Here is a 24,191-nt window from a genome sequence, read left to right as displayed (position 1 = left end):
CTTACACAACGCTGCGAGCTGCTTGGAAATTTATATAACACCCAATAGAACACCCCTCTTAATATTTACATATTGACACCACTTGTTTAGTTATTTTATTTTTGTCCCAATTCTTTTTTTCCTCTCTAATAATCAGTCTTTAATTTCATCTATTGTCTTTTAGTTCTATATCTTTAATTTTAATTTAAGTTAACTCATTCTATCTTCGAGTTAATATTTTAATGTTTTTTTTTAATTTAATCAGGGTTTTACAATTTTAATAAGCTGACATGAAAAATAAAAAAAATTCATTTAAATATATTTTCAAATAAAATAATCTATTTTAAAAAACATTCAATTCGAAATCTCAACAACTCTCTTGAAAGCAGGGAAGCCTGGGGGGGGGTCATAAATTAGAAAATTAGAAGAGTAACGGATGTAATAACAATAAATGACAATTCTCCGATTTCTTCATAACAGCCTTGTAGATATGAATTGACAGCACTCGTAACTCTCTTGTGATAACAGAAGCAAAGTTTAGCTACTTGACAATTCAACTTTATGAAGTTGCTCTTTTGCTTTTTGGAAACACATGTTCCTGTCCCTTCCGAACAAGCAATATATTCTGATTCTCGATGGTACACTGTTCGAGACCTGTGAGATGTGATGAGTCTGAGAGAAGACTTTAACATCAATGGCGTAGCAAATATCAGTACCAGAACCCACGGCTGGGATTCTGCTTCCGTCAAAGGAAGATGCCCTCTTGTCGTTGTTTTTGGATTTTGCCTCGCGGCTTCCCCATGTTCTTCTACCTAGCTAGCTATACCTTCCATGGTTAGCCATGCTTTGTATATAAAGAAGAAGTTCTATTCATTATCACACAATATTTCACAGTAAAAGGGCCACCACAAAGAAAAGAAGAGTGCAGCTCTTTGCTTGGATAACACAGTGACACCTCCAAGGTCAGTCTATATAACATTAATGAAGAAGCTTTTCACTGTTTTGCTGAAATATTGAAGCTCTACGTATAAAACCAAAGATCAAACACCTTCTTCTTAATCTCTCCCCCACCCTCTACATAATTCTTCTTCTTCTTCTTCTTCATACACTTGTTATGACTTACGAGTAATGGTTCCAAATGTAGGCCTTTGGGTTGATAAATGGGCTACGTGTCTAACAGGAGAATCCTGTCTCGACACGCTGGGGACATGCCCCAGTTAGGTCACTAGATGGGCCTAGTCTAGAATCAATGAGTTTTCTTCTCTTAACACACACTCAGTCCATTCATTAATAGGCAATTTCATATGATCTCTTACTAGTAGTAATGATCATACCATTTGCTTTAATTTTTGAGACGAAAGAAATTTCTCATCTTTTATCGCAATACTCTAAGAAACTGCGTTTAAATTTTCTTTGGAGCAATGACAGATAAAAGCACCATTACCATGGAAAAACAGGGTTGAAAACTAAGCACAAAAAACAGGTACATAGATCAAGAAATTGTAGGAAACCATGAGGCAGGCTGAGATCTTTCTTTTATGTCCATCTAACTTGGCCACATTCTACGAGGAGTTTCTGGCTTGATAATTGGAACCTGGTCGACACACAGAATTCTTGGAGGCAGAGCGCTTAATATACATGTATTAAGAAACAATATTAAAGATATGATGGAGAAAGTTGAAAAAAAGTAATTTAAGGAACATTTATAGGGTGACAAATCCTTGGAAACGTTTTATATCACGCTATTTTTCTACTAGTAGTAAATTTCTTTCGGTTTTTTCCTTCAGGAATTAGCTTTGTTCTAGAGCATGGACAACAGCAGTGACCCCTCGAACAATTCCTTCTCAGGTGCCTTTTTATGCCTGCCTTTTAACGTTGAACAGGAAGGTGTGTAGATTAATAAAATTGTCTGGCAATTGATGTTTGTAATATTTGGTAACATTCGAGTAATCTTTTAGGAAATGCACGCAAAAACTCTTCCGAGCTGCAAGCACTGCAGAGACAGCACGAGGAGAAGACCAGAAAGATTGAGGAGCTGAAGAGTCAAATTGATTCAGTGAAGCTTGATTTGGAGAAGAAAATGAAGGGACCTTCAGGGGATAAAAAAGAAGTTTTCAAGAGCTTGAGTGACAGATATAGCAGCCTGAGAGAGGAATACAATGCCTTGTTGGCCGAAAAGTCCAGGGAATAGTCCCCTAGAGAGCTGCTTCAATGTTGCATGCCCTTGCAATATCCGTATGTTCTAGCTGATGGAAACCTATGCATTAGATCGTTAAATTTGCTTCATGTTCTGCTTAGTTTTAGTTTCCTAGAAAAATCTCCCATTTTGTTTTCACCCTTCTTCATGCAATTACAAATTGGGAGAAATGTTGTCTGTCCCTACAACATCATTTTGTACGTATGCCATCTAAATATCTGCATTTTCAGCCATGAAAATCATGTAGTTTATCACCACAATGTCATGGAGCATGTTAACGCGGGTGTTTTTCACAGTGTACGAGGTTGTCAATATTATTATGAGCATCAAAATATTATGAGCACGACAATTATTGCTCCTTTGAGTTAGTAATCTAATCAAATATAAACCATGATCAAGAGAGCTAAATTCTCCCAAAAAGAAAAATCCTAGCGATTGAAATAATAACCAATGTTAGTTAAATTAATAAATAATCCATATACCTGGTGGAAGAATGATGCTGTATTCATCAAATTAGGAGGGGCGCAAGGTGCACAAAAATAGTAAAATGGAGTTAAAAATGCTTTAAAAGCATCTCATATATATACATATGCAGCCATACCTTTGCCTTTTCCACACGGCTGCCAAAAAGCAATACCATGGAGAAGTTAGATTCTAAAGCTTCCGCTGCTTCTAGGCGTATATATAGAGAGACTGCAAGGCGATCTCTCGGCGAACATTTATGACAAGATATTCGAAGATATAGGGATCGAATGAATGCACATTGAAGTAGTTTACACTTCACAGCATAAATTTGCTACCAAAACCAGTCACATGAATTTACTAATATGAATCGCGTGCAAGAGTAATTAAAAAAGAAAAATATTTTATTGTATATAAAATCTCATAAATTTACTAACGACACCCTTAAAAATAAAATAGTGATGATCCAAAACAATGCAGAAAGCACCCCTTGTTGAACATGACCAGTATTTTAAAATCTCATGTCAGGATACATGGCTAACGCACCTCCCCTGTTCCTTTTCAAGTTTGTATACGCTTGAGAGGATCAAGAAACTTGCTTGAACATCAAATTAATAGCTTGCAGATTCAAATAAGTTTATCGCATTATATGAGTAAGCCTGGCAGTACATCACAAGTAGTATATGAGCTCAAACACTCTTGTTCAAACAGTAATTAGGTGCAACACACTACACTATTTTTTCTATCAACCAAAAGTAAGGTGGTACTTGGGCTGTCTGTCGGGGAGGAATAGACCAAAATGTTGTTCAATTCCTGCTGCCTTCAGATTCTCATCAAACATTGCAAATAATTATGTCTCTATAGCCCGTCCAGATCTTCTGGGAGTCCCTTGTTTCACATGATTAATTAGATTCCTATAGAAAGTTCCTGCGTTGCCAACTGCTGCTGCATTTTCACCTTCAGATGACCAACCACTTTCGGATACAGCAATGTTCAAATTTGGGGCACCTGCTTTCTCAAGAGCAGCATAAAGAGCATCCAACAATGCATCGAACAAATTCTGATATCCATATTGACCATCTTGCACCACTACCTCTGGTGAAGTAACTAAGGCACAGTTAAGATCAATGCTTTGTGGGTTGTCAGTACATCTGAAGTAAAGATACACGTTTGCAAGAAGTGGTGCATCATCGGTCCTTGAGATGTTGATGATAGGGCTCATGTAAGGATTTACACTGTCACTAAACGACCCTTTTGATGGAGGGTAGGATATGCCCAACAGAGTTGTGTCTATCGCCGTTGAAACCTTAATTTGACCTTGTAAGTTGGCGGATACTATTGCATCATGCATGTTCTGCATTGCTGGTAGAACATATCGTGCATTTGCATCTCCGGGTGTACTTCATTGCCAGACAGCAATGTAGCGGAACCTGACAATGGACGAGGAGGCTACAACGTTGTTTTGGATCCAGGTTTTAGCAGCTCAGGCGTCAGCAAGGGCCCGAAGGTTGTCAGTGGGGACACCGAGGATGACTTCTATGTTTGATCCTCTCAGGGCTTCAAGTGTGTTTCTGTCTGGATCATAAATTCGCAACTTCCTGATCGGATGGAAAATCGTTTCCACAGCAAACCCCCTCCGGATTGTGCATCTGCAACATAAACTGAATGCTAACGAGTTTTGATGGAAAAAGTGAGCCGTCAGCTCATCACTGCGATATATATACATGGTAGTAGTTCTTAATTAAGTGATAGCCTGCAAATAGCTCTCAAAGTCTTTTGGACTCGGAAGCTCAAGCATGTCTGCCGTACAAACTAGTTTATTAACAGAAAGAAATTCATGGAGCCTTGCCAAAAACCGATGTTGACAAGCTAGTCTATTGATTATTCCACTTACAACAGACTTTGAATTTCTGACCACCATAAGAGTCAAGTGAGGACCCCAGACAAAATCAAGAGCTTAATAACTGGAATTATTTATGATATAAAGATATAAACATTGAGATTTTCTATTAATTTTTTATATCATTTGTCTTTAATTATACCTTTACTACAAGAGTTGAAAATTATAAAGAATTAATTCAATCGAATAACTTAAATTTTTAAATAAAATTTATATTTATGTAATTATAGTTTTACCCTTTCTTTTTCACATCTTATAAGCTATTCCTTTTAGTTTTGAAAATTATATGATAGTATGTTGATCTAAGTTGATTGTTGAATTTTTAAAAAAGTTGTTTCATTTGTAAAAGAAATTTGAAAAATTAACTAGAAATGAAGGGTATTTTATGGAAAAAAAACTATTTTTTCCTGAAAATTTAATGAAAAAAATTAAGGTAGTGTTTGATATTATAGTTATTTTCTTATGTTTTTAAAAATTATTTTTTAAAGTGTGTTTTGCTTAAAAATACATCAAAATAATTTTTTTATATTTTTATTTTTAATTTCAGTATATCAAAACAATCTAAAAAAATAAAAAAATTAAAACAAAAAATAAAATTAAAACTTTGCAAAAACACACGTACTCGGAAATAATATAAGTTACAACAATATATATATAAAGGATTAATATTGAGTTTTTCAAATTACAACGTTATAGTTAATCCAATATCTTTTTTAAAAAAGGTCTTCATTTAAGGTTTAAGGGAAGAATTGAGTAAAGATTTTATTATAATATTAGTTCTCACCTTGTGACTCTTAACAAAAACTCTCTCTCTCCAGGTTCAATTCAAAGGTTTTTTCATTATAGATTATGATGGAGATTACTTATTAAATTGTTTTTTTTTTAAATTAAAATAATATTTTTTTTTAAATTTATTTTTGATATTAATACATAAAAATAATTTAAAACAAAAAAATTCATTTTTTTTAAAAAACAAACACAACTTTATCTCCTGCAAAATCAATATATTTGAGTTAAAACTTATATAATTGTTAACAAGTTTTTTTAAATTTAAATCATGAGATTAAAATCAAAATAAAGTTTGTAATTTTTTAATTATAAAAAAGATTAATTAACATACAAATGAATCCGAAATACTCCAATTAACAAATATTAATTAGTTTTCCCTTATTTTAAAAACTAAGTGTATTTTAAATCTAATTTAAAATTTAAAACCTTAAAAGAATCCATTCAAATTCCTTTAGATAAGGGTAACTAAACCAGCACCATACATATAAAATATAACACAAAAAAAATTACATACAATTAATCTTCCTAATATTTAGCCACGTAAATTAAAAACTCCCCAAAATATTTATTACTACAAAAACATCTTAATTAATGAGCCCAATTATTTATGTGGAAAAAAGCCCCATCATTTTCTCCACTAACAACAAAACCTCTTTGATCATCAAGTTTCCACCACCCTATTCTCCACCGTTCGATTTAATGACTCCTTCTGCATTGACATGTCACCGGCGTTGCTAGAAACCGGAGCTCAGAATTCCAAACCCTAATAGTTACATCAACGGTCAGCTTTCTCATTCTCTATCTGCCTCTTATTGTTATTCTTATCTAACTTCAAGAAAATCCCCAATCAAAACAAGAAACCAGCATGAATCCATCAAATTTTGGTAATTTAAATTCCGGGTTTTCAAATTCAACCCAATTTAGTAACCAAGATCCAAACTTTAGCTCTCGATCATCGTTATCATCGTCAGCCAAAGGTGGTCTTTCGAGGCCAAGATTGGTAAAAGTTAGGAGGCAATCAAATCCCCAGAACTTTAATGGCAATGAAGATATCTGGGCGAGGTCTGGTTTCAATCCGTTTCGACCTGATACGAGTCGTGTTGAACTGGGCGGTTCTGGTTCAACTGGGTTTGATTCTGGGAGTGGTGGTAATGAGGCGTTTTTGTTTGGAGCTAGTGGAAGTAATGTGGGTTTTAATTCGGATTCCAGCAAGGGAATTATAGAGGACTTTAAAAGTTTGAGAATTGGAGGTGGAACTAATGTAAATGAGAATGACAAGAGTGGTCATGTTTTTTCGAGTGATGGTAATAAGAGTTTTAGTGTTGATGAGAGCATGCAGAAGCTAAGCATTGATGATAAGGAGAAAGTTGTAGATGGAGAGTCTAAGTTAAGTGCAAATGCTAGGTTTGAGAGTGGTGACAATGTAGGCGGTTCTATTGGGAGAAATGTGGGGTCAGTGCTATCAGATGAGTTAGAGAAGAAATTGAATTTTGAAGAGGCCGGGGATGCCACTAAGGGTGGTGGTAGTTTTCGAGCTGAAGATATCAAAAAGTTTGGATTAAAAAGTAGTGAAAAGTGTAGTGATATTTTTGCTGATGCTTCAGAGAATGCACTTCCTGATCGGATCAAGAAATTGAGCGTAAAGGACTTTGTAGATACTTATAATGTAAACAATGAGAAGGATAGCTTTGCTTTTGGAAGCAGGGAAAGCACTGGCGGTTATGTGGGTGGAGAAAATGAGAGTATACTTTCACGTGAGAGGGGTTGCAAGTTGAACCTCGGAAGTGTGAAGGGAGAATATTCAAGTCAAACTGACATGGGATTTTCTTCATCACGAATCTTCATGCCAACTGTAAATAAGGGGGATGAGAAATTCCATGATTGTGGTGATCCAACGGAATTTGTTTTTGAAGGAGGAATGCAGGGTACAGATGTTGGTGGCTTTCAAGTACCTATAGATCAACCAAAAGTCGATGCACAATCAATTGGAGTTGCAGGGCCATCGCATTCCTTCTCATCCAGTAGCTTGGCTGGTGGGAATGTGTTCAGGGTGCCACCTACTGGTGGACTTGAGAAGACAGATTGGTTTAGCTTTACAAGCAAGCAAGACAGTGCTGGGTCTCCATTTGTAGAATTTGAAACACCAAATCCCAAAGGATATATTTTCACAGGATCAAATCCGAAAATGGAATTCAGTACGAAGTTTAAAGACTTGAAAGTGAAGAAGAAAAGGGGAAAGTTGAGGCAACCTGTCAAAGCCCCTCTGTGGCCAGGTCAAGATTTTGTTGATAGGGAAGGTGGTTCCCAAGAAATTCCAGAGGCTTCCGAATCTTATTCACCAATGGATATTTCACCATACCAGGAAACATTGTCTGATGCTCGAAATTCCAGGGAAACTTCTGTTGCATCGGAGGAATCTTTCACTCTGGATAATCAACATCAATCAACTGATTCCCAACCAGCTGTTCTGAATGATGCAATAGATGAAGATCTGGTTGTTGCAACACAGCAAATGGATAATGAAGAGGATACGAAATACGGAGAAACTAAAGAGCAAAACTCTGAATACTGTTCTGATAAAAATATTGGAGCTGAAAATTATCTGGAAGAGTCTATTTCTGGGGCTGAAACTGAAAGCTTTAAATCTGCAAATGAGGAAATAGATTCTATCAATGATGTTATGGTTGCTTCAGCAGAAAGTGAAGCCAGTTCAAGTGCAAATCTAGATAGTGACCTCAGGACACAATTTTTTTCAGCTGTGAGTTCAGAAGATGCTGTCAGTTTGGGCTTCACCTTTGCTGCCTCTTCTACTGCACAAGCATCTCCAAAACGTCATCACAAAAAGAAGAATCTGCCTAAAGTTGATAATGATTCCTTCAATTCCAGTGCTAATTCCAAAGGTTCATATGCAACATCTTCTTTGCAATTTACACCATTTTCTGGACCATCTTCACCCTTGTCCCCTGTACGGAGCAAGAAAGCCGGCTCATCTGGTCCTTCACATGTGGCTGGGGATACCCGTGAGCTGCTTAGAGGACAGGAGATTAATCAAGGGTCTGTTTCTGCATCTGTTGCAGCTCAAGAAGCATGTGAGAAGTGGCGAATAAGGTAAGATAAATTCTCGTCAACTTCATGTCAATTTTTTTTCTAAAATTATCTTATTTGGAATATATTCTCTTTTTTATCTACCTACCTCTCGCTTCTGTAACCATACTGTATGGTTGCAAGATTTTATTGCTCTTATGTTTTTCATACCTTTTATTTTAGGGGAAACCAAGCATACACTAGCGGGGATTTGTCTAAAGCTGAGGATTGTTACACAAAAGGTGTAAATTGTGTTTCTAAAACTGAGACATCTAGAAGCTGTCTCAGGGCATTGATGTTGTGCTATAGCAACCGTGCGGCTACCCGTATATCTCTTGGAAGAATGAGAGACGCACTAGTAGACTGTAAGATGGCTGCTGCAATTGATCCCAATTTTCTCAGGGTGCAAGTCAGAGCTGCAAAGTAAGCTCCACCATTTGTTTCTGATAAATTTTCTGGATGACTTGATGATTTAATTGTTATGTATTCATGCACATACTGCTAGTTCAATTTCTTATTCAACTTATTTGTACTTAAGAGTTGGTAACTGCTGCCTTAATATGCTCTTTTTCCTCATTTTAGTCCATTAAGTTGACACAGAAATTGTGTTGCCATTGTGTGCTTGAGTTAGTATCTTGCTGTTTGTTGATGTAAACACGGAATATATAAATGATTTAAAGTTTTACTTCTCTTGCTTCTATGTAATTCATTAAACTTTTAATCACTTTTTCTCTAGCCAATTCCCTTTTTCAATCATTAGCTTCTGATTTTGTTGAATATCAGCTACTTGTAAATGCAGTTTTGCTTGTATGTGCTGTGCTTATTTTCCCTTCTTTTTTTATCCCAAGTTGTTACCTTGCTCTGGGGGAAGTTGAAGATGCAGTGCAATATTTCAAGAGGTGCTTACAGTTAGGCATTGATGTCTGTGTGGACCAAAAAGCTGCTGTAGAAGCCTCTGACGGGCTGCAAAAGGCACAGGTAATCTTTCTTTTCATTTGTTTTGTTTGAATAAGACCTTAAAATTGATAATTTATTGAGTTTGTGGCCTAATTGTCCCTGTACATGTACCCTTAGTTAAATAATGGCATGAAATGCACAATTAATATGACTTAATTCTGATTAAATTGGTGGATGCCATCCACGTTTGAAGTTGTATCTTGTTGCTGTGTTGCTACCAAAGCTTGCAACATGGTCGAGTGGTTTAGAGTTACAGCTCCACAAACCACATGGCCAAGAAGCTTTGGTTTTAAATTGACTATATATGATTTTCCTATTTTGTGGCTGTTAACTGTTTTTCATGACTGGCAGAAAGTGTCTGAGTGCATGCAACATGCCGCTCTACTTCTGAAACGGGGAGCACCTAATGATGCAGAGAGTGCTTTACAAGTAATTGCTGAGGGGTTGTTGATAAGTTCGTACTCAGAAAAATTACTTGAAATGAAAGCAGAGTCACTTTTCATGGTTTGTAATTTTCTTACTGAAGCTTTGAAACTTTATTTTTAGTGAACTGCATTCTATTAGTTTCTTTCCAAGTGAACCTCTCCCAAACTATCTGGGGCAAGCTACATGTTTCATTTTCTTTGTATCATTAGAATTCATTTCATATGAGTTAAGTGATTAGTTTACATTGGTTGCCAAAAAACCACAACTTGGGCTGGCACTGGCTATGCCAATCCAGCCCAACATCAAATCCTACATGAGTGTGTTTACTAATTTCACTATTTAAGAATCAAATAAACAACAAAAAGATAGTGGGAGCTTGGTTAACTTTTGTGTCATCTAGCAGCTGCGGAAGTATGAAGAGTTAATTCAACTGTGTGAGCAGACATTTGATTCTGCTAAGAAGAATTCTCCTCCATTACATGCTGATTACCATGTAGAAAATCTTGGTCCTGAACTCACAAAGGACACTTCCTTTATGATCTGGCGTTGCCGCTTCATTTTCAAGTCTTACTTCCATCTTGGAAGACTAGAGGAGGCTATTGTTTCACTAGAAAAGCAAGAGGAACTTACTTCTATTGCAAGGAGGTAAGTAATATGCCTCACATATCTCTGATTTTGTTTATTTGAATGATGATAAAAGTATTGTTTCTTCAGTAGTCTGTCCAGGAATGATATTGAAACACAGGAATCACTAGTACCCTTAGCTGCCACTGTACAAGAACTCTTACGCCATAAGGTATTGGATTCTTGTGTTAGATTTTTTTTCCTGAATAGTGTTTGACGTATCTTAATCTCTTATCTTATGGAATAAATACGACTAACTGCAGGCAGCAGGGAATGAAGCATTTCAAGCAGGAAAGCATTCAGAAGCTATTGAACATTACAGTGCTGCTCTGTCCCGTAACATAGAATCACGGCCTTTTGCAGCCATTTGTTTTTGCAATAGAGCTGCTGCATACAAAGCACTGGGCCAAATCACTGATGCTATAGCAGACTGCAGCCTGGCAATTGCTCTTGATGGAAATTATTTGAAGGTTTTCTTCTAAACTTATATCATCCTTTACTCTCTTTTTTATCTTTTGGCATAACAATGTATGGAACCTGTTGGCAATTTTTCAGTTCCTAGCTGAACCAGATCATTTATGGTGTTGGTTAGAGCACTAGAAAATTTAAACGGAGCCTTAAAGGTTAAATTAGCTCTTAAGAGAAAACACTCAGTGTTCTGATTTGCTCAAATTGGAAGAGTTTAAATCTGTCAGGGTATCAAAAGTTTATATTCTGAAGCTTTAAAATTGTACTTGATTACGAAGGTGATTCAGCACATTATTGTTTTTGTTTCTGGTGCCAAAGTCAATCTGGAGAAGATTGCTGGCTTTGAGTTAAGTTGTGGAACTTGTTGAAATTGACATGTTTTCAAGATAATTTAATTATATTTCGACTTTATTACTTGCCTTGTTAAATTGCTTCAAGAATTCAGGTTTATGATAGTGCAATTGACTGAATTGCTAAATTGATATCTGCACATTTGCTCTACCTTGGACGCACAATTTCGTATCCATGGAAAAAAAATGACAAATTTCTTGGAAAACACTGGTTTTTTTCTTAATATATGTTTGAGAATTTAGGCCGAGTAGTGGTATATTTAGCTACTTTCAGGGCCAAAATCATGCTGGTTTCAGTTGAACAACCTTTTTGGTGATGTACTCTCCATGCTTTATTAGGCAATCTCTAGACGAGCCACTTTATATGAGATGATAAGGGATTATGGACAAGCAGCTAATGATCTTCAGAGAGTGGTAGCTATTCTCATTAAGCAAGCAGAGGAGAAAACTAAACATTTTGGGCACTCCGATAGAACAACAAACTTGGCAAATGATCTAAGACAAGCTCGCCTACGTCTCTCTACCATAGAAGAAGAAGCCAGAAAGGAGATTCCTCTGAATATGTACCTCATTCTGTAAGTCACTTTTGATCCTAGAAGTTCCATATGTTCTGATCTCTTTATAATGTCTTGTCATTTGCTGGAATATGAATGGTTTCTATTCAATCTTTTGATCATGGAGGGTAGTTGTTTGCTGTATCAGAGAGTAATCTTTTGTGTGGCTCCATTGCATGTGGTAGAGAGATATATGATCTATGATCACTCTTTTTTAGCACATGTTGAAATAAATGAGCTGAGGTTAAGCTAGTCCCTGTGTCTTCGTCGTCGTCGTCATCTGGTGCCAGTACTTTTAGTGATTAAGTTGCATCTGGTTTAAAAAAATCCTATATTTAGCCTGCCTTTTAAAACCTGTTTATAATTTTGTCCGTCTGTAAGTTGACTGTTGATTTTATCGAGATGCCGTGTTGTCATTAATTTAATAATATTTGTTCCCTAAACACGCCTCCTTCCCACCCAGATTTTCCAATCTCATTTGTGACACCCTAACCCAAGTTTCTTTTCTTCATCTCTCTCTCTCTAAATTAAACTACTACTAAGCATTTTGAAACTGAAAGCCTTACGACCCTCTCTCTTTCTCTATTAATTTCTCACTTCTGTTATTTGCAAGCCTTGCCTATTTCCTATTCCACAAAACCATATATGTTGTTATCCAAAATTGAAGATCAAGGAAGAAGATAGGTCTAGACTGCGTAACAAAACTCAAGACATCCCAGGCTCACAAGAGACAAGAAAAAAAGAATCACTCTTACACCAAATTATGAATTTTGATAGTGGATTTGAGATTTTCGATTCAGAATTTGATTGTTGAATTTTAGAGAGTGGGATAGAGGGCTGGGTGAAAGAAATGAGGCTGTAAATTAAAATGGTTGTTTGGGTATTTAAAAAATATCAAACCAATCTTTCAGTAAATTAACAGTCGATGCTGGGTAAGGAGCCAATGAGCAGGGGTGGAGGGTGACTAAAGTTGTGGGGGGTAGGGCTTTGAAGAAAACAAAAAACAACGTTTTTTGAGGGCCAAATTATAAAATTATAGTGGCTTATATGAAACATATACTAATCTGAAGGGGCTTTACTGAATTTTCAAAAATGTTGGGGGGCATGGCCCCCTCATAGTTGGTTTGCGCCCCACCCCTTCCAATGAGTTTGTAACTCAATTGGTATCCATGTCTCCCTCCTCCAATAGGTCTCAGGTTGGGTTTGTCTTTCCTTTGTAACAACAACAACAACAACAATATTGGTTAGGTAATTAACTTATGATTTCTGAAACTAGGACACCTACAATTGCTTCAAAATCACAGAGACTAAATTATTATTGTTGCTCTACTTTTCTTCTTTATTTATTTATTTATTATTATTATTATCACATTGTTGCTTTAAATTTAAGACTCGTTTAAAATGTGGGGTATAAAATTGTTTACCAATCAAATTATGATGGCAGGGGAATTGAACCTTCTGCTTCAGCATCAGAAGTTAAGAAGGCATATCGCAAAGCTGCACTTAGACACCATCCTGACAAGGTTTCTTACATGTTCTACTTTATGGATAGGCTTATTATGATTCACCCTTTTGACACATTGGTTATTGATGTAGGCTGGTCAGTCCTTGGCAAGAAGTGATTATGTAGATGATGGCCTGTGGAAGGAGATAGGAGAAGAAGTCCACAAGGATGCTGACAGACTTTTTAAAATGATTGGAGAGGCATATGCCATGCTTTCAGACCCTGCTAAGGTCTCATGCATGTTTCTATTATGCAATCTACTATACTTCCACATCTTCTGTTGGCTCAGCTTTTTAATATTGCTGTGAATCTGATAATCCTTTGTTTGCCCTCCCAAAATGGGGAAAAACTTCTGTTCTGAAGTATCCTTTGTTTTAGTATTGGCTCGGACATTTGGTAGCTCCCTTTGCCCTGAATAATGATTTTTACTTTTCTTGTGTGCGTTCCCTGGAAAAGTACACGGCAACCTAACTGGCTGCACAGTAATTAACATCATAGATCATCATGCCATTAATACTCTGCAGATCATACAGGCCTGCCATTTTCATGTTAGGCCTTGCCCAATCTTTTTGATAAATATAATAAAAATGTTTAAACTCATAAATTCAGCTATTACATGTAAAAACTGGAACAAATCATTGTGATTTCTTTTACTGCTTAGCATAACTTGTGCCCTTCATTTGGAGGATAAGTTGCTTATTTTTCTGTACACCTATTAATGCCTTGGTATGTTGTGGTTCGTATTTCCATTCTGTGAGAAAAATCGGTGTTTATTTGGTCAATATACAATGTTTTGCAGCGCTCACAGTATGATCTTGAAGAACTGATGAGGAATGACCCAAAGAAACGAAGTGGAAGCAGCACATACAGAACACATACAGAAGCTCAGAATTATCCATTTGAAAGCAGTAGTAGGAGACATTGGAGGGGGGTTTGGAGGTCACATGGTCGGTAACTCAACCAATGAAAAGCCAGGATCCGCTTGATTTAACAGATTTTGATGACAATTGTGTGGCATGAATGACAAGAAGAATCTCGAGATTCCTGATCAAGTTAGTCCATCTGTAAGTCAGGCAACAAGTATGGTGGTTGGCCGGCATCTGTACGTAGGTTTGATTCAGAGTTCTTGCAGATGGGAAATCATACCTACTAATGCTTAAGAACTGACAACCTAAATGCAGAGAACTGCGTAACCATTGAAAACCTTTCCAAAAATCGTGGATTTCTCACATGCTAGCTAATTTGGTACAGGAGAGCTGGTTTGTATTGAAAGTTTGACAGGTAATTGTCAGATTGCGTGAAGGTTGAATTCTGGAAGAGTTTTGTTTGAAACACGGGGGCGGGGGGAGAAAAACACCAAATAGCACAAACAAAGAAAAGGCATGCTGTTTAAATGCAATCTGAGACTGAGAAAGGAGATTGCTAACTGTCCGAGTTGTGTAAATGCATCGGCTTTGTACAGATGAAAAGTTGACAATGCAATCAAGAAACTAAACCAATATCTTGGAAATTATATGGGACTTTGGTTAGATGAATTCTTTAGGTGAATCCTAGATGTACTAGTCTTAGTTTAATTTCGTCTAGTGATTGTATGTAAATTGATTATGAGTGGCATGCCCAAACTCACCATTTCCACGTACCTAACCTTCTATTAAATTTCCATTTGAATACCTTGACTTCAATTCTATCTATTTGAGTATCCTATTTTGTATTTTTTTTTTTTTTAATGTGGTTATTTTCATGACAAGGTTTAAAAGAGGGGTAAGGGATAATATGACTGCTATCTCATGTCAAGTGGCAAAAGAGCAGATTGGGATTGGAAAAAAGAAGTGAAAATGAGTTAATTTGTTGAAAAAATAAAACTAAATTAATATAAAATCTTGGATGAAAATGCTTTCTTAAAATCGTTCTATAGGATATCCTGCCTTGCCATTGAACAAAAAAATAATAGAATTAATGGAGCAGGATATGCTTCATTTTGCCAGAGACCCTTGCCATAGATGCAGGAAGTCGTGTTTTAATAAAACAATACTACTTTGTCTGTACTCTTATTGAGCAATGGTTAGTAGTTTATTTCAAGGAAATTTGACCCTTGTTTTTGCAGTGTTGTTGTGGCTTTGATACCAAATTACTCACAACTGATGAGAGGCCGGGTTTAGCAGGAGAAGCGGTAGCTTGAAGCAACTTGCTAATCCTTTCAAATATACACGTCTGAATTAATGCTTAACTTTTCTCTACTTCAAATAGATATGCTAACAATAGCTATCAGACATACAATTTCCTTAATTAAGATAACTGTTACTTAAGCTATGGATTCTTATCGGGCCGGGAGTTACTTTTAGTTACAGGCATCACATGGCTCAATTTCTTCTGAAGCTAGTAGATAAACATGAAAGTTTGTAGATAGTTGTAGAAGCACATCCATCCTGTTGGTTTTAGTTGTTACATACATGCAATGATTATCCATTACAGAATCCTCTTCCTACACAGGATATGTACTTTTCCAGGTTTGGTACGGATGTGGCAATGAGCATGAACATAATTCAGTGTCCAAAATCAATTATCGGCATTGTAAAAGCATGCTTTGTTCATAATCATCCCATGGCAATAAGGAGCATGAACATAATTCAGTGTCCAAAATCAATTCTTGGCATTGTAGAAGCATTCTTTGTTCATAATCATCCCATTTCACCAATATTTTTTGTTTCTGATATGTATTTCTTTGCTTACAAAGGATCTTTCCATTGCGTTCTCTAAGCAAAGTTTCTCTCCCCTCTGCTACTGTATCGAGTTTGCGATGTCTTCCTTCAGGGTAAAGATTAGGAGAAATATAGGATACTTTCCTGATTGTCAGCTTTGTCATAGCAAACGATTTTTTTTCTCTCATTTGCTCTTTTTTTTATCCTCTCTTTTCAAGTCTGGTTAATCTTTGGATTCCCGGAGAATTTTACCATCAAACTCGAGCTTTATTTTAAAAATAGAATTTGCACTAGCGCTACCTCTTCAAACCCTTTTTCTCTTCATATTCAAAGAAGTACAAAGCTTGGTTCGATCACGTAATCAGAGGATTAAACGTGTTCAAAAGTGTACGTACTTTACAACTTATACTTGAGTGAAAAATTAGAATTGTTTCCTTAGTTCATTGAGGTGGTTTTCTATTTTCATGAATATCCTCAAAAGAGTAAACCTCTGAACAGTCTGCAGCCTTTAGTGCTAAATGAAAACCTCCGGATAAATCTGTAATCTCCACCACCTGAGTCCTGAATTGTAATACCTGGAAAGTAAACGTCAGATTAGTGTAAGTCTCTTGAACCTGGACTTGAGAATTCAGACACTGACATATTATGAAATGCTGGATTGACACTGGAACGTCTTACCTTTTAAGTGTATAGTAGCAAAACCGAGGAAGAAAAATGCAGTAGGCTTGGATAGCTTTCCGAGGATTCTCACACGTATATTCCTAATCCAAGCTCTTTTGGGTCTGTTTCCACCATCCAAGGTGGCCTGTTGAATAAAGAAACATTAACGCAAGGCAAAGGGAAAAAAAAAAAAACAAATGAAGCAAGGACCATTTCTGCGTTTCTGGATTAGTATAATTACTTGTTCATTATAAAATTAATCGTTCCTTCTGTTGCACGATTCAGAAGAAGTTCTCTTGCCTCAATTGCAATTCCTTCAGGCTATATAGAGAATTTGAAAATGAGTTTGTAACATTTGAATATAGAACTTGTATTAATAAAATCATTTAGCTCTTGTACATACCTCTTCGGGAAACCAGACCCCTGGTTGCGTGCTACCTTCAAGAATTGCAAGAGCAAAAGCAGCTGTTGCATTTCCCACAGAACTGAAAGCCAGGATTTTCAAGAGCTTAGCATTTTGTAATTAACATATTTTTTCAGAAGCATTTAGATGCTGGTTTCAATTGAATGGGCTAAAATTATCTTGAACCCCGGGACTTACATGGAGAGTTTCCGGTGACTAAATAAACCAAGTGTATGGCGCCCATCTGTGCACTCCAAATCAACCTGTCCAATGAGTAGAAAAATTAACAATGAAGTGGAACATATTGTTGAATAATTTGCTTAACATTCAGTGCATTCCACCATCCTCTTTTCCTAATACAACTAAGTAAATATAATCAGCTATGAATTGCTTTCCTTATCATCATCAAAATCACCATCTCACCCTCATTGAAACACGCTCTCCAGCAATCCCATCAACTGCTCGGACTAGAGGGTCAAACAACTGAACCAACTGTTGGACTTTGGTCCTGTCCTTCAGAAATTCCTGCAAAGAATTAATCAAGGTTTATAACTATAACTACAATGTTAAGATTTAAGAGCATAGCACATCGTATCTAGGCATGCCCCTATTTCTTTAGCTTTTATCAAATGATCCTTCACTTGCACAAAACACGGCAAATTATATGGCAAGCTGCCAATTTTTGGTTTAAAAAAACAGAAAAACAGAGTTTATCATTAACTCTTTGTATAGATTAATATCTATTGATAACATTTTCAGAAGCAATAGAATGAACTTGTTATGAAATCATCAAACTACACTTATAACTATTAGTGGTATTGGTAATTTTGATTATGGAAATTAGGTGAGAGCATACTGGAGACAGAAGATTTGTCATGGCTGACATTCCCCAATTCCAAAAGAATGGTGCAGTTCCAAATCGAGCACTGACTGTTGGTATTCCTAGGACATCATGAGCACTTCGAACTTCAGGTAAATTCCTGGAGATAAGGATATATATTGAGTTGAAAGTTTTTGAAAGCAAAGGATCTTTACATTATTTACAAAAAAATCAAGACAGAAACCATATGGCTCTTTTCAACAGAAGAGAGTTACCATATAGCGTACAGTTTTTCAAAGTTGTAATATACTACTACATGCATCTGATAAAAATAAAGAAGAAGAAAACTAAATGCATGTGATACGTGCAACATGTTATTTTGGATCCAGTAAACATGAATTAGCTTCCAATAATATAACCCTAGAAGGACTTGGTAATTTAGGAAAACAGAAAACTGCTTCATTCATGGATGAGCTTCATTGAAGAACATTCTTGTCATAAGTTTTGGTTTACAAACTATAAAATGCTAAAGAGCGAGCAAAGCACAAACCATAGAAAAGAAAAAAAGAACGAGTACTAACTACAATGTAGTTGTGGTCAATTTACCCCAAGGGAACCCCGGGGGATAGAAGGGTTACACTACTACAAACTAAGAAGAACCTGACAAACAGAAGTATGTGATCATGGAATTGAAGAAAGAAGAAAAAGACAAGGAACAAAAGGAAGCAAACCATCCTAGGATGGAGAGGAAGAAGCTCCAGATGAGAATAGAGGAAATTCTCTTAGGCTGATGTACAGAAGAAGACTATTCATAGTTGATTCAAGTAGGAAATGAAATGTTGATTATGAAGTGTTTTGCAGTTCATCCACCAATGGTCTTGAGCCATTGAAAGACACAAATAGTGACTAAACTTTCTAAGTGTGGCATTGCCAAGGCTAGAATTTCTCCAAGTTTGATTAATTGCAATAGTTAAGGGTGTAGAAAACAAAAGTTTTCACCAAAGCCAGAAAGATACACGGAAATTTGTAAATACTTAAAATAAGGATGTGAGAATTGGTGCATGAATACTGATATAACTATGATCAAAATTGGTCCATCCCAATCTATGATGCTCATTCAAAACTCGATTGTAGAACTGTTAAATAGATGAATTGGCATCTAGAAACTGGCACGTTGATTTTTTTCCAATTTGAGAGAAATTTCTTTCAGACACTTACAACAGGTAAACATCTCGCTTTCCGATCCCCTTTCCAAAGTCAATGTTAAGCATTCCACTATATGGCTTTAGTTTGATCTTTTCTCCTGATTCAATAAACATTACCATTGTTTAAGTATTGAAAAGAGGAGTACTACAGTAGAAACTGAAGAGGATTGTGCTGGTTGTAAAATGCTGTTGAGACTGACCCTTATTATATGCAACAACCTCCTCACCAAGAAGTAAGAAACTAGTAGCTAGTATGGTTGGACCAGCACCACCACTGCCTGCTGTGTAGTAGTAGAACCTGAGAAGAAGAGAATTCGAGTGTAAACAGCATAAACTTTAAAACAAACCATTGAATAGCTGCTTTATTGCATCGTGCAATGGATCACCATATACCAAGCAGCAAAGATGCGCCCCTTCCATGTTAATTCAATTGATTAGTTTCTACTGGAATGAAAGGAGTTTCATAATGATATGCCTTAACTCAAAAATAAGCATTAAAGATACCACCAAGGACCAAATTCCTTTCAACCAAAATCAGAAAGGAAAATGAAGATTTTGGCCTATGAGGTTGATGGCATGGCCAAGGAGAAGAAGAGCTTTCAGAATGAAATGCACATTTTCCACTTCAAGGAAAAATTTATGAGGTACCAGAAATTATGGATGGAGATGAGCACCACTCTTCATCAGAACTTATATTAGAGAACTGAGGTGGTACTGCGGATACTGGTAAACTAAAGTGGCAGGAAGCCAAGAATCTCTAGATGGATAGTTAACATTCAAGGGATGATACATTATGCTAAAATTGTAAGAGAACCCATAGTGGCATTTGGTGATGAATAAGGAGTTATTGACTAGTCAAAACTTTCTTTGGTTCAAGTTCTAAGATGAGAAAAAAATTACCTCAGCCTTTCTGGCTTTCCCTTGCTTTCAGTTTTCGCAGCACGTACTAGTTGGGCTGCCATGACTGTCATGATAGTGGTAGAAATTAGCATGTAGGGTTGAATAAAAGTACAGTAGCTGAATGTGAGGTGGTTTTCCACATGATGTAATCTAATGATCTATCCACCACTTCTATATCAATGTAACTTATAAGATGGTACTCTATGCTAGTGTAATTATGTTTTTCTTCAGGCATTTGCTAGCTTTAAGGCCCAAATGGTGGGTTTGCATGAGACTGGCAGTGGCATGACCTTAAGGCAGCTGATACAAGCATGAGTCATAAGAATGTTCAGAAACTCGAACTGCAAAGCTTCGTTGAGTTATAACTTTTCTTCTTTTTTTCATAAAAAAAGTCATCTCAAAGCAATGAAACAATGTACTTGGGGCTGCCGGAATTAATCTTTTTGAATTTGACTCTATCCAGAGGCACATGGTTTATATGATAAGATATGCTCCTTAAATTCACAAAATGATAAGTGATGAGTGTGTTTTGACAGCAAATACAGAAATGCATTTTATACAGGGGACAAAGTATGCAAATAAAAATGATGACCTAGCAAGAATGCTGGTAATCATACCATTGCTCACTCCTGGATAGATTCCACCAGTTGTTATGGCAGGAATATTTGCAGCTAAGGCTTTATCCTTGAAGGACTTTGCACGCAATGCATAGCTTGTATCATCACAAACATCAAGATATGCTGTCTGTTAGGAAAGGGCAAAAAGACAGCTCCTAAGATAATGTCTTTGTAACAATTATAAACAGGCCTAGTAAGCATTCACTTGTACAAAGAAATCTAACCTGAATGTTGATATTCAGAAACATAATGTTTACCTTTCCTCACCTTGGTCTCTATGGCAGCTTCAAGTACAGTGCATTTCGCTGCCTGTTGAAAAGGCCCTGCAGCATGAACGACAAGATCTACATCTGCAGAGGGATTAATACACCTTGAGACTTGGAAGTTCTGAGAAGCCAGAACAAAGCTGTTCAGTTCATTACATTTTCATTTGAGTAGGATTACAGCCGAGATTTTCATTTGGGAGGTATTAATTATTACAGCTGGTGTGCTTGTTTCCTAAAGCTTGGCCAAACTTACAGATAATGAATCTAAATCTTGTCTGGACTAAACCTCGTTGGGCTCCATGAAAAATGTAGAACCCCATGATTTATGAGACAAATTCTACAAAAGGGAGGAAGCAAATGGAAGTCAACCCCCACGCTTAGAACTCCAATGAGATACAGGAACTTGTCTTCTCAACATCTATGGAGGGCTAAAATAACATAAATCAAGCACAATCATGAACAGCAAGATCTCTTTAAAACTCAAAAAGCACAGTGAAAAGAAAAATAGTTGCAAAATTTATCCTTGCTGAAGCCTTCTTAACCTTCTAAAACTTCTTTTTTTTCTTGTCCCCAATTAAGTCCGGATGGAACCATACAATGACCCAGGATATGTATGTTCAAAACATGAGCAAATACTCGAAAACACAGGAGTAAAAAATAATGGCTTTGCAATTCTGATAATTAAAAGATTACTGTACCTTTCAGAGCTGCTCCCAATGAGTCTACATTCTCAATGTTGACTTCAGTGAACTCGGAGTTCCTCCCCAATTGACCCACCATCGCAGCACCTTTTTCCCTACCATCAATTTCCTCACTTCTTATTTTTCTTTTTTAGTCACTTTCTCAGAAATCAAACAGAAAACAAACAAGGGCTTTTGTTAAATTTACCTGTTTCGACCACCAATCACAATTCTAAGGTCAGGGCAGAGCTTGGAGAGAGCAGTGGCAGTGGACCCGCCGACCCGACCCGTTCCACCCAGTACAAGAACGCTTGAGTTGCGAGTCTTCTCAGGAAGTTGAACAACGTTGCTGTTAGAATTATCATGTTTACACTCTTTAACGCAAGCCTTTACACTCGTGCTGCTCTTCAACTGAAACAGAGCTTGTCTGGCTATCATTACAAATGCCATTACATTTGATGTTCTGCTCCCTCCTAAAAATGGAAAGACTAAACGTCAGGCCATCTCCCTCTTATCCCATTATCAGTTTATCGTTAGCAATGATGTGGCATCTTAGGGTGAGTGATGACATGGTGATATGGTATCCACATGGTATCTTTAACTTTAAGTGCATCAACTTTTTTATAATGTTCATTTCAGTCCTTTTTGTTGCCGATTTCTCACAATTTATTCACAAGATCTGCCTCGTTGGATGAGGGCAGTGAAATATTTCAAGAACGAGGGCAGGAAAAGAGTTCATCCAATAGACTCGCCCACCCTTAATTTTGCATTAGAAGCGTCAATTAGATAATTTTCCCTAATAAAGCTCTTGGCTCGTCAATAATATGCTTCTTTTCTTGCCCTGAATTTTGCATGTCAATTGGCGCACGATCCTCTTCGTCACCGTTCCTCGAGGGGCTTGTTCAGGTCAAAATCTTTTTCAGGTGAGAAAGGATAGGAGGATCAGGCTGTGCAGTGTGCAGGCTCAGTATTAAGATCTTAAGATCTTTATTCTGGTCCTCTTCGAGCCAGCCCTCGTGTCATGTTCGCTTTCTCTATGGCCTCTTGAGTCGGGTTCGACAATGTAGGTGCCGATTGAGTTCATCCTCATCGATCTATTCCGGAGACCATCCTCCTCCTGGAGAAGGAAAAGCTACCCTCCACGGGTGTAATTTGTTGAGCCTGGTAATTGGCCCATCAAAGGCGGAAGAAGGCACTCTTTTTTTATCTTGGAAGCAGATCCTGCTTGCTAGGTGCCGGTGATTTTATAAATATATCATAGAAATATAATTTATTTATTTAAAATTTAAAAAAAATAATATTTTTGTGATGATTAAAATAAATATCTGTAAGAACTATAACCATCTAAATTATGAGGCAAAAATGTTTTATCCTATAAAATTGCATTTTCATCATTTATGATTTTTATTTTGTTTTGAGAGCGATGATTTTTTCATCAATTTTTTTTCTTAAAAAAAAAATCTCCATATCAGCACTGGTCAGATACTTATAATTAAATTTCTAGCTTCTCGAGTTCAAGTATAAAACAACTATTTAAATTTGTAGAAGAACCAAAAAAAAAGTAAACAATTTAATAGATTAAAGTTTTATAACTAATATAGTCGATTTAATCATGTCTTAATTGTTTAGTTCCATATGGTATATACTTAATAAGCATCGATTCAATATTATTTTAAATATATATATATATATATAAACAAAATGCATGGACATAACAAACTGGAATAGCAGTTAAACTTTAACTTAAGTAATTGAGGTGAAGAAGGGTCTCAGAATATTTATAAAACACCCTTCCTCCAATCTCTTGCAATGAGTTTTGAAAGAAAAACTAATATAAAAATAATTATCATAATTATTTTTTGTCGTTTATTGGCTTTAATTACCCACCTTGAAACAAAACCATTATAGTTTTTTGCTTTAAAATCTTTTTTTTTTCTATATAAATAGAAACTATTCAAGTTTTTTAAAAAATTGTTTGGATTCTTTATTCATAAATGAGGCAACAAAAATAGGCTAGCAAAAAATTAATTCTTGACGGGCAAATAGTTATTTTAAAGCATGCATAATTTCAAAATTGACTAGCAAAAAATAATTATTTATTTAACAAATAAAATATATTTCACCTCAAGCCCAAGTCCGAGACTTAGTCAAACTCCAAACCCAGGCTTTATCAAACCCAAACTCGAGACCCAAGAACACGGGCGCGTGCAGCTTAAACTGAAAGCTAATTTTGCATGGGGCCTTTTCTCTTTAAAAACATTGGTGGTCCATGGATTAAGATCTTTAATTTCCTAACATATAAATTACAAGAAAATCTTGTAATCTTTCAACATGAAATTAAATTTTATTGGATTTACAAAACATGTTAACCAAAGTTTTTTATATAAAATTATCATTCATTCCCAATCTATTTCAATTATAGAATAATTTCCAACAATTTTTTAATTGCAAAAACGAGGGACTCCTAATTTTAACTGATTTTAAACATGTTTATTAACCATTTCAATAATATTTTTTTAACAAATAAAACAAAGCAAAAATGCTAGTATTTATGATACTGGATGGTAATTAATCTTAAATACACTCGGTGATAGCTTTCCATAAGTTACGGTGCTGCTGCTAATTTAGTTGCTTGTGTTATTTCTTA

At 36.1% G+C, this 24,191-nt stretch overlaps 2 protein-coding genes, 1 long non-coding RNA gene and 1 pseudogene across 4 annotated transcripts; 2 read left to right on the top strand and 2 right to left on the bottom strand.

Annotated features, from left to right (window-relative positions):
* Nucleotides 1–641: 641 nt before the first annotated feature.
* Nucleotides 642–2,490, top strand: LOC118035159 (uncharacterized). The gene is made up of 3 exons (XR_004685137.2): nucleotides 642–941; nucleotides 1,767–1,827; nucleotides 1,938–2,490. It is a non-coding gene; the product is annotated as an uncharacterized lncRNA (long non-coding RNA).
* Nucleotides 2,491–3,383: 893 nt separating this feature from the next.
* On the bottom strand, nucleotides 3,384–5,989 carry LOC118035161 (glucan endo-1,3-beta-glucosidase-like; annotated as a pseudogene).
* Nucleotides 5,965–14,964, top strand: LOC118035160 (uncharacterized). Of its 2 annotated transcripts, none has more exons than XM_035040676.2 (11): nucleotides 5,965–8,435; nucleotides 8,595–8,834; nucleotides 9,260–9,389; nucleotides 9,720–9,872; nucleotides 10,198–10,439; nucleotides 10,512–10,590; nucleotides 10,682–10,888; nucleotides 11,576–11,811; nucleotides 13,235–13,313; nucleotides 13,387–13,524; nucleotides 14,094–14,964. In XM_035040676.2, exons 1-11 carry the CDS (start codon nucleotides 6,193–6,195, stop codon nucleotides 14,247–14,249), a joined length of 3,903 nt encoding a protein of 1,300 aa, XP_034896567.1. In that variant the 5' UTR covers nucleotides 5,965–6,192; the 3' UTR covers nucleotides 14,250–14,964. The 2 variants fall into 2 exon arrangements, with proteins under 2 accessions (XP_034896567.1, XP_034896566.1); XM_035040675.2 differs by having other exon boundaries at nucleotides 10,509–10,590.
* Nucleotides 14,965–16,236: 1,272 nt separating this feature from the next.
* LOC118035162 (uncharacterized) lies at nucleotides 16,237–22,081 on the bottom strand. Its single transcript, XM_035040678.2, has 14 exons — nucleotides 21,753–22,081; nucleotides 21,563–21,660; nucleotides 20,866–20,948; nucleotides 20,599–20,725; nucleotides 19,982–20,045; nucleotides 19,282–19,379; nucleotides 19,095–19,179; nucleotides 17,913–18,036; nucleotides 17,480–17,581; nucleotides 17,255–17,319; nucleotides 17,057–17,138; nucleotides 16,895–16,974; nucleotides 16,672–16,798; nucleotides 16,237–16,568 (listed from the first exon to the last, which is right to left on the bottom strand). The coding sequence occupies exons 1-13, from the start codon at nucleotides 21,992–21,994 to the stop codon at nucleotides 16,741–16,743; spliced, it is 1,308 nt and encodes a 435-aa protein (XP_034896569.1). The 5' UTR covers nucleotides 21,995–22,081; the 3' UTR covers nucleotides 16,237–16,568; nucleotides 16,672–16,740.
* Between the last annotated feature and the right edge of the window lie 2,110 nt (nucleotides 22,082–24,191).

The sequence above is a fragment of the Populus alba genome, chromosome 9, assembly GCF_005239225.2.
Source record: "Populus alba chromosome 9, ASM523922v2, whole genome shotgun sequence".
NCBI lineage: Eukaryota > Viridiplantae > Streptophyta > Magnoliopsida > Malpighiales > Salicaceae > Populus > Populus alba.
This window is presented reverse-complemented; position numbering and strand designations above follow the sequence as displayed.

Excerpts from the sequence above, each read along its gene's own strand:
- LOC118035160 (XM_035040675.2), top strand. The coding sequence starts at position 6,193 with ATGAATCCATCAAATTTTGGTAATTTAAATTCCGGGTTTTCAAATTCA. Across the intron at positions 8,835-9,259 it reads GTGCAAGTCAGAGCTGCAAA|TTGTTACCTTGCTCTGGGGG; the intron begins GTAAGCTCCACC and ends TTTTATCCCAAG. Across the intron at positions 13,525-14,093 it reads TGCTTTCAGACCCTGCTAAG|CGCTCACAGTATGATCTTGA; the intron begins GTCTCATGCATG and ends AATGTTTTGCAG.
- LOC118035162 (XM_035040678.2), bottom strand. The coding sequence starts at position 21,994 with ATGGCATTTGTAATGATAGCCAGACAAGCTCTGTTTCAGTTGAAGAGC. Across the intron at positions 20,726-20,865 it reads AAGCTGCCATAGAGACCAAG|ACAGCATATCTTGATGTTTG; the intron begins GTGAGGAAAGGT and ends CTTTCCTAACAG. Across the intron at positions 20,046-20,598 it reads CTATCCAGGAGTGAGCAATG|TCATGGCAGCCCAACTAGTA; the intron begins GTATGATTACCA and ends CTATCATGACAG.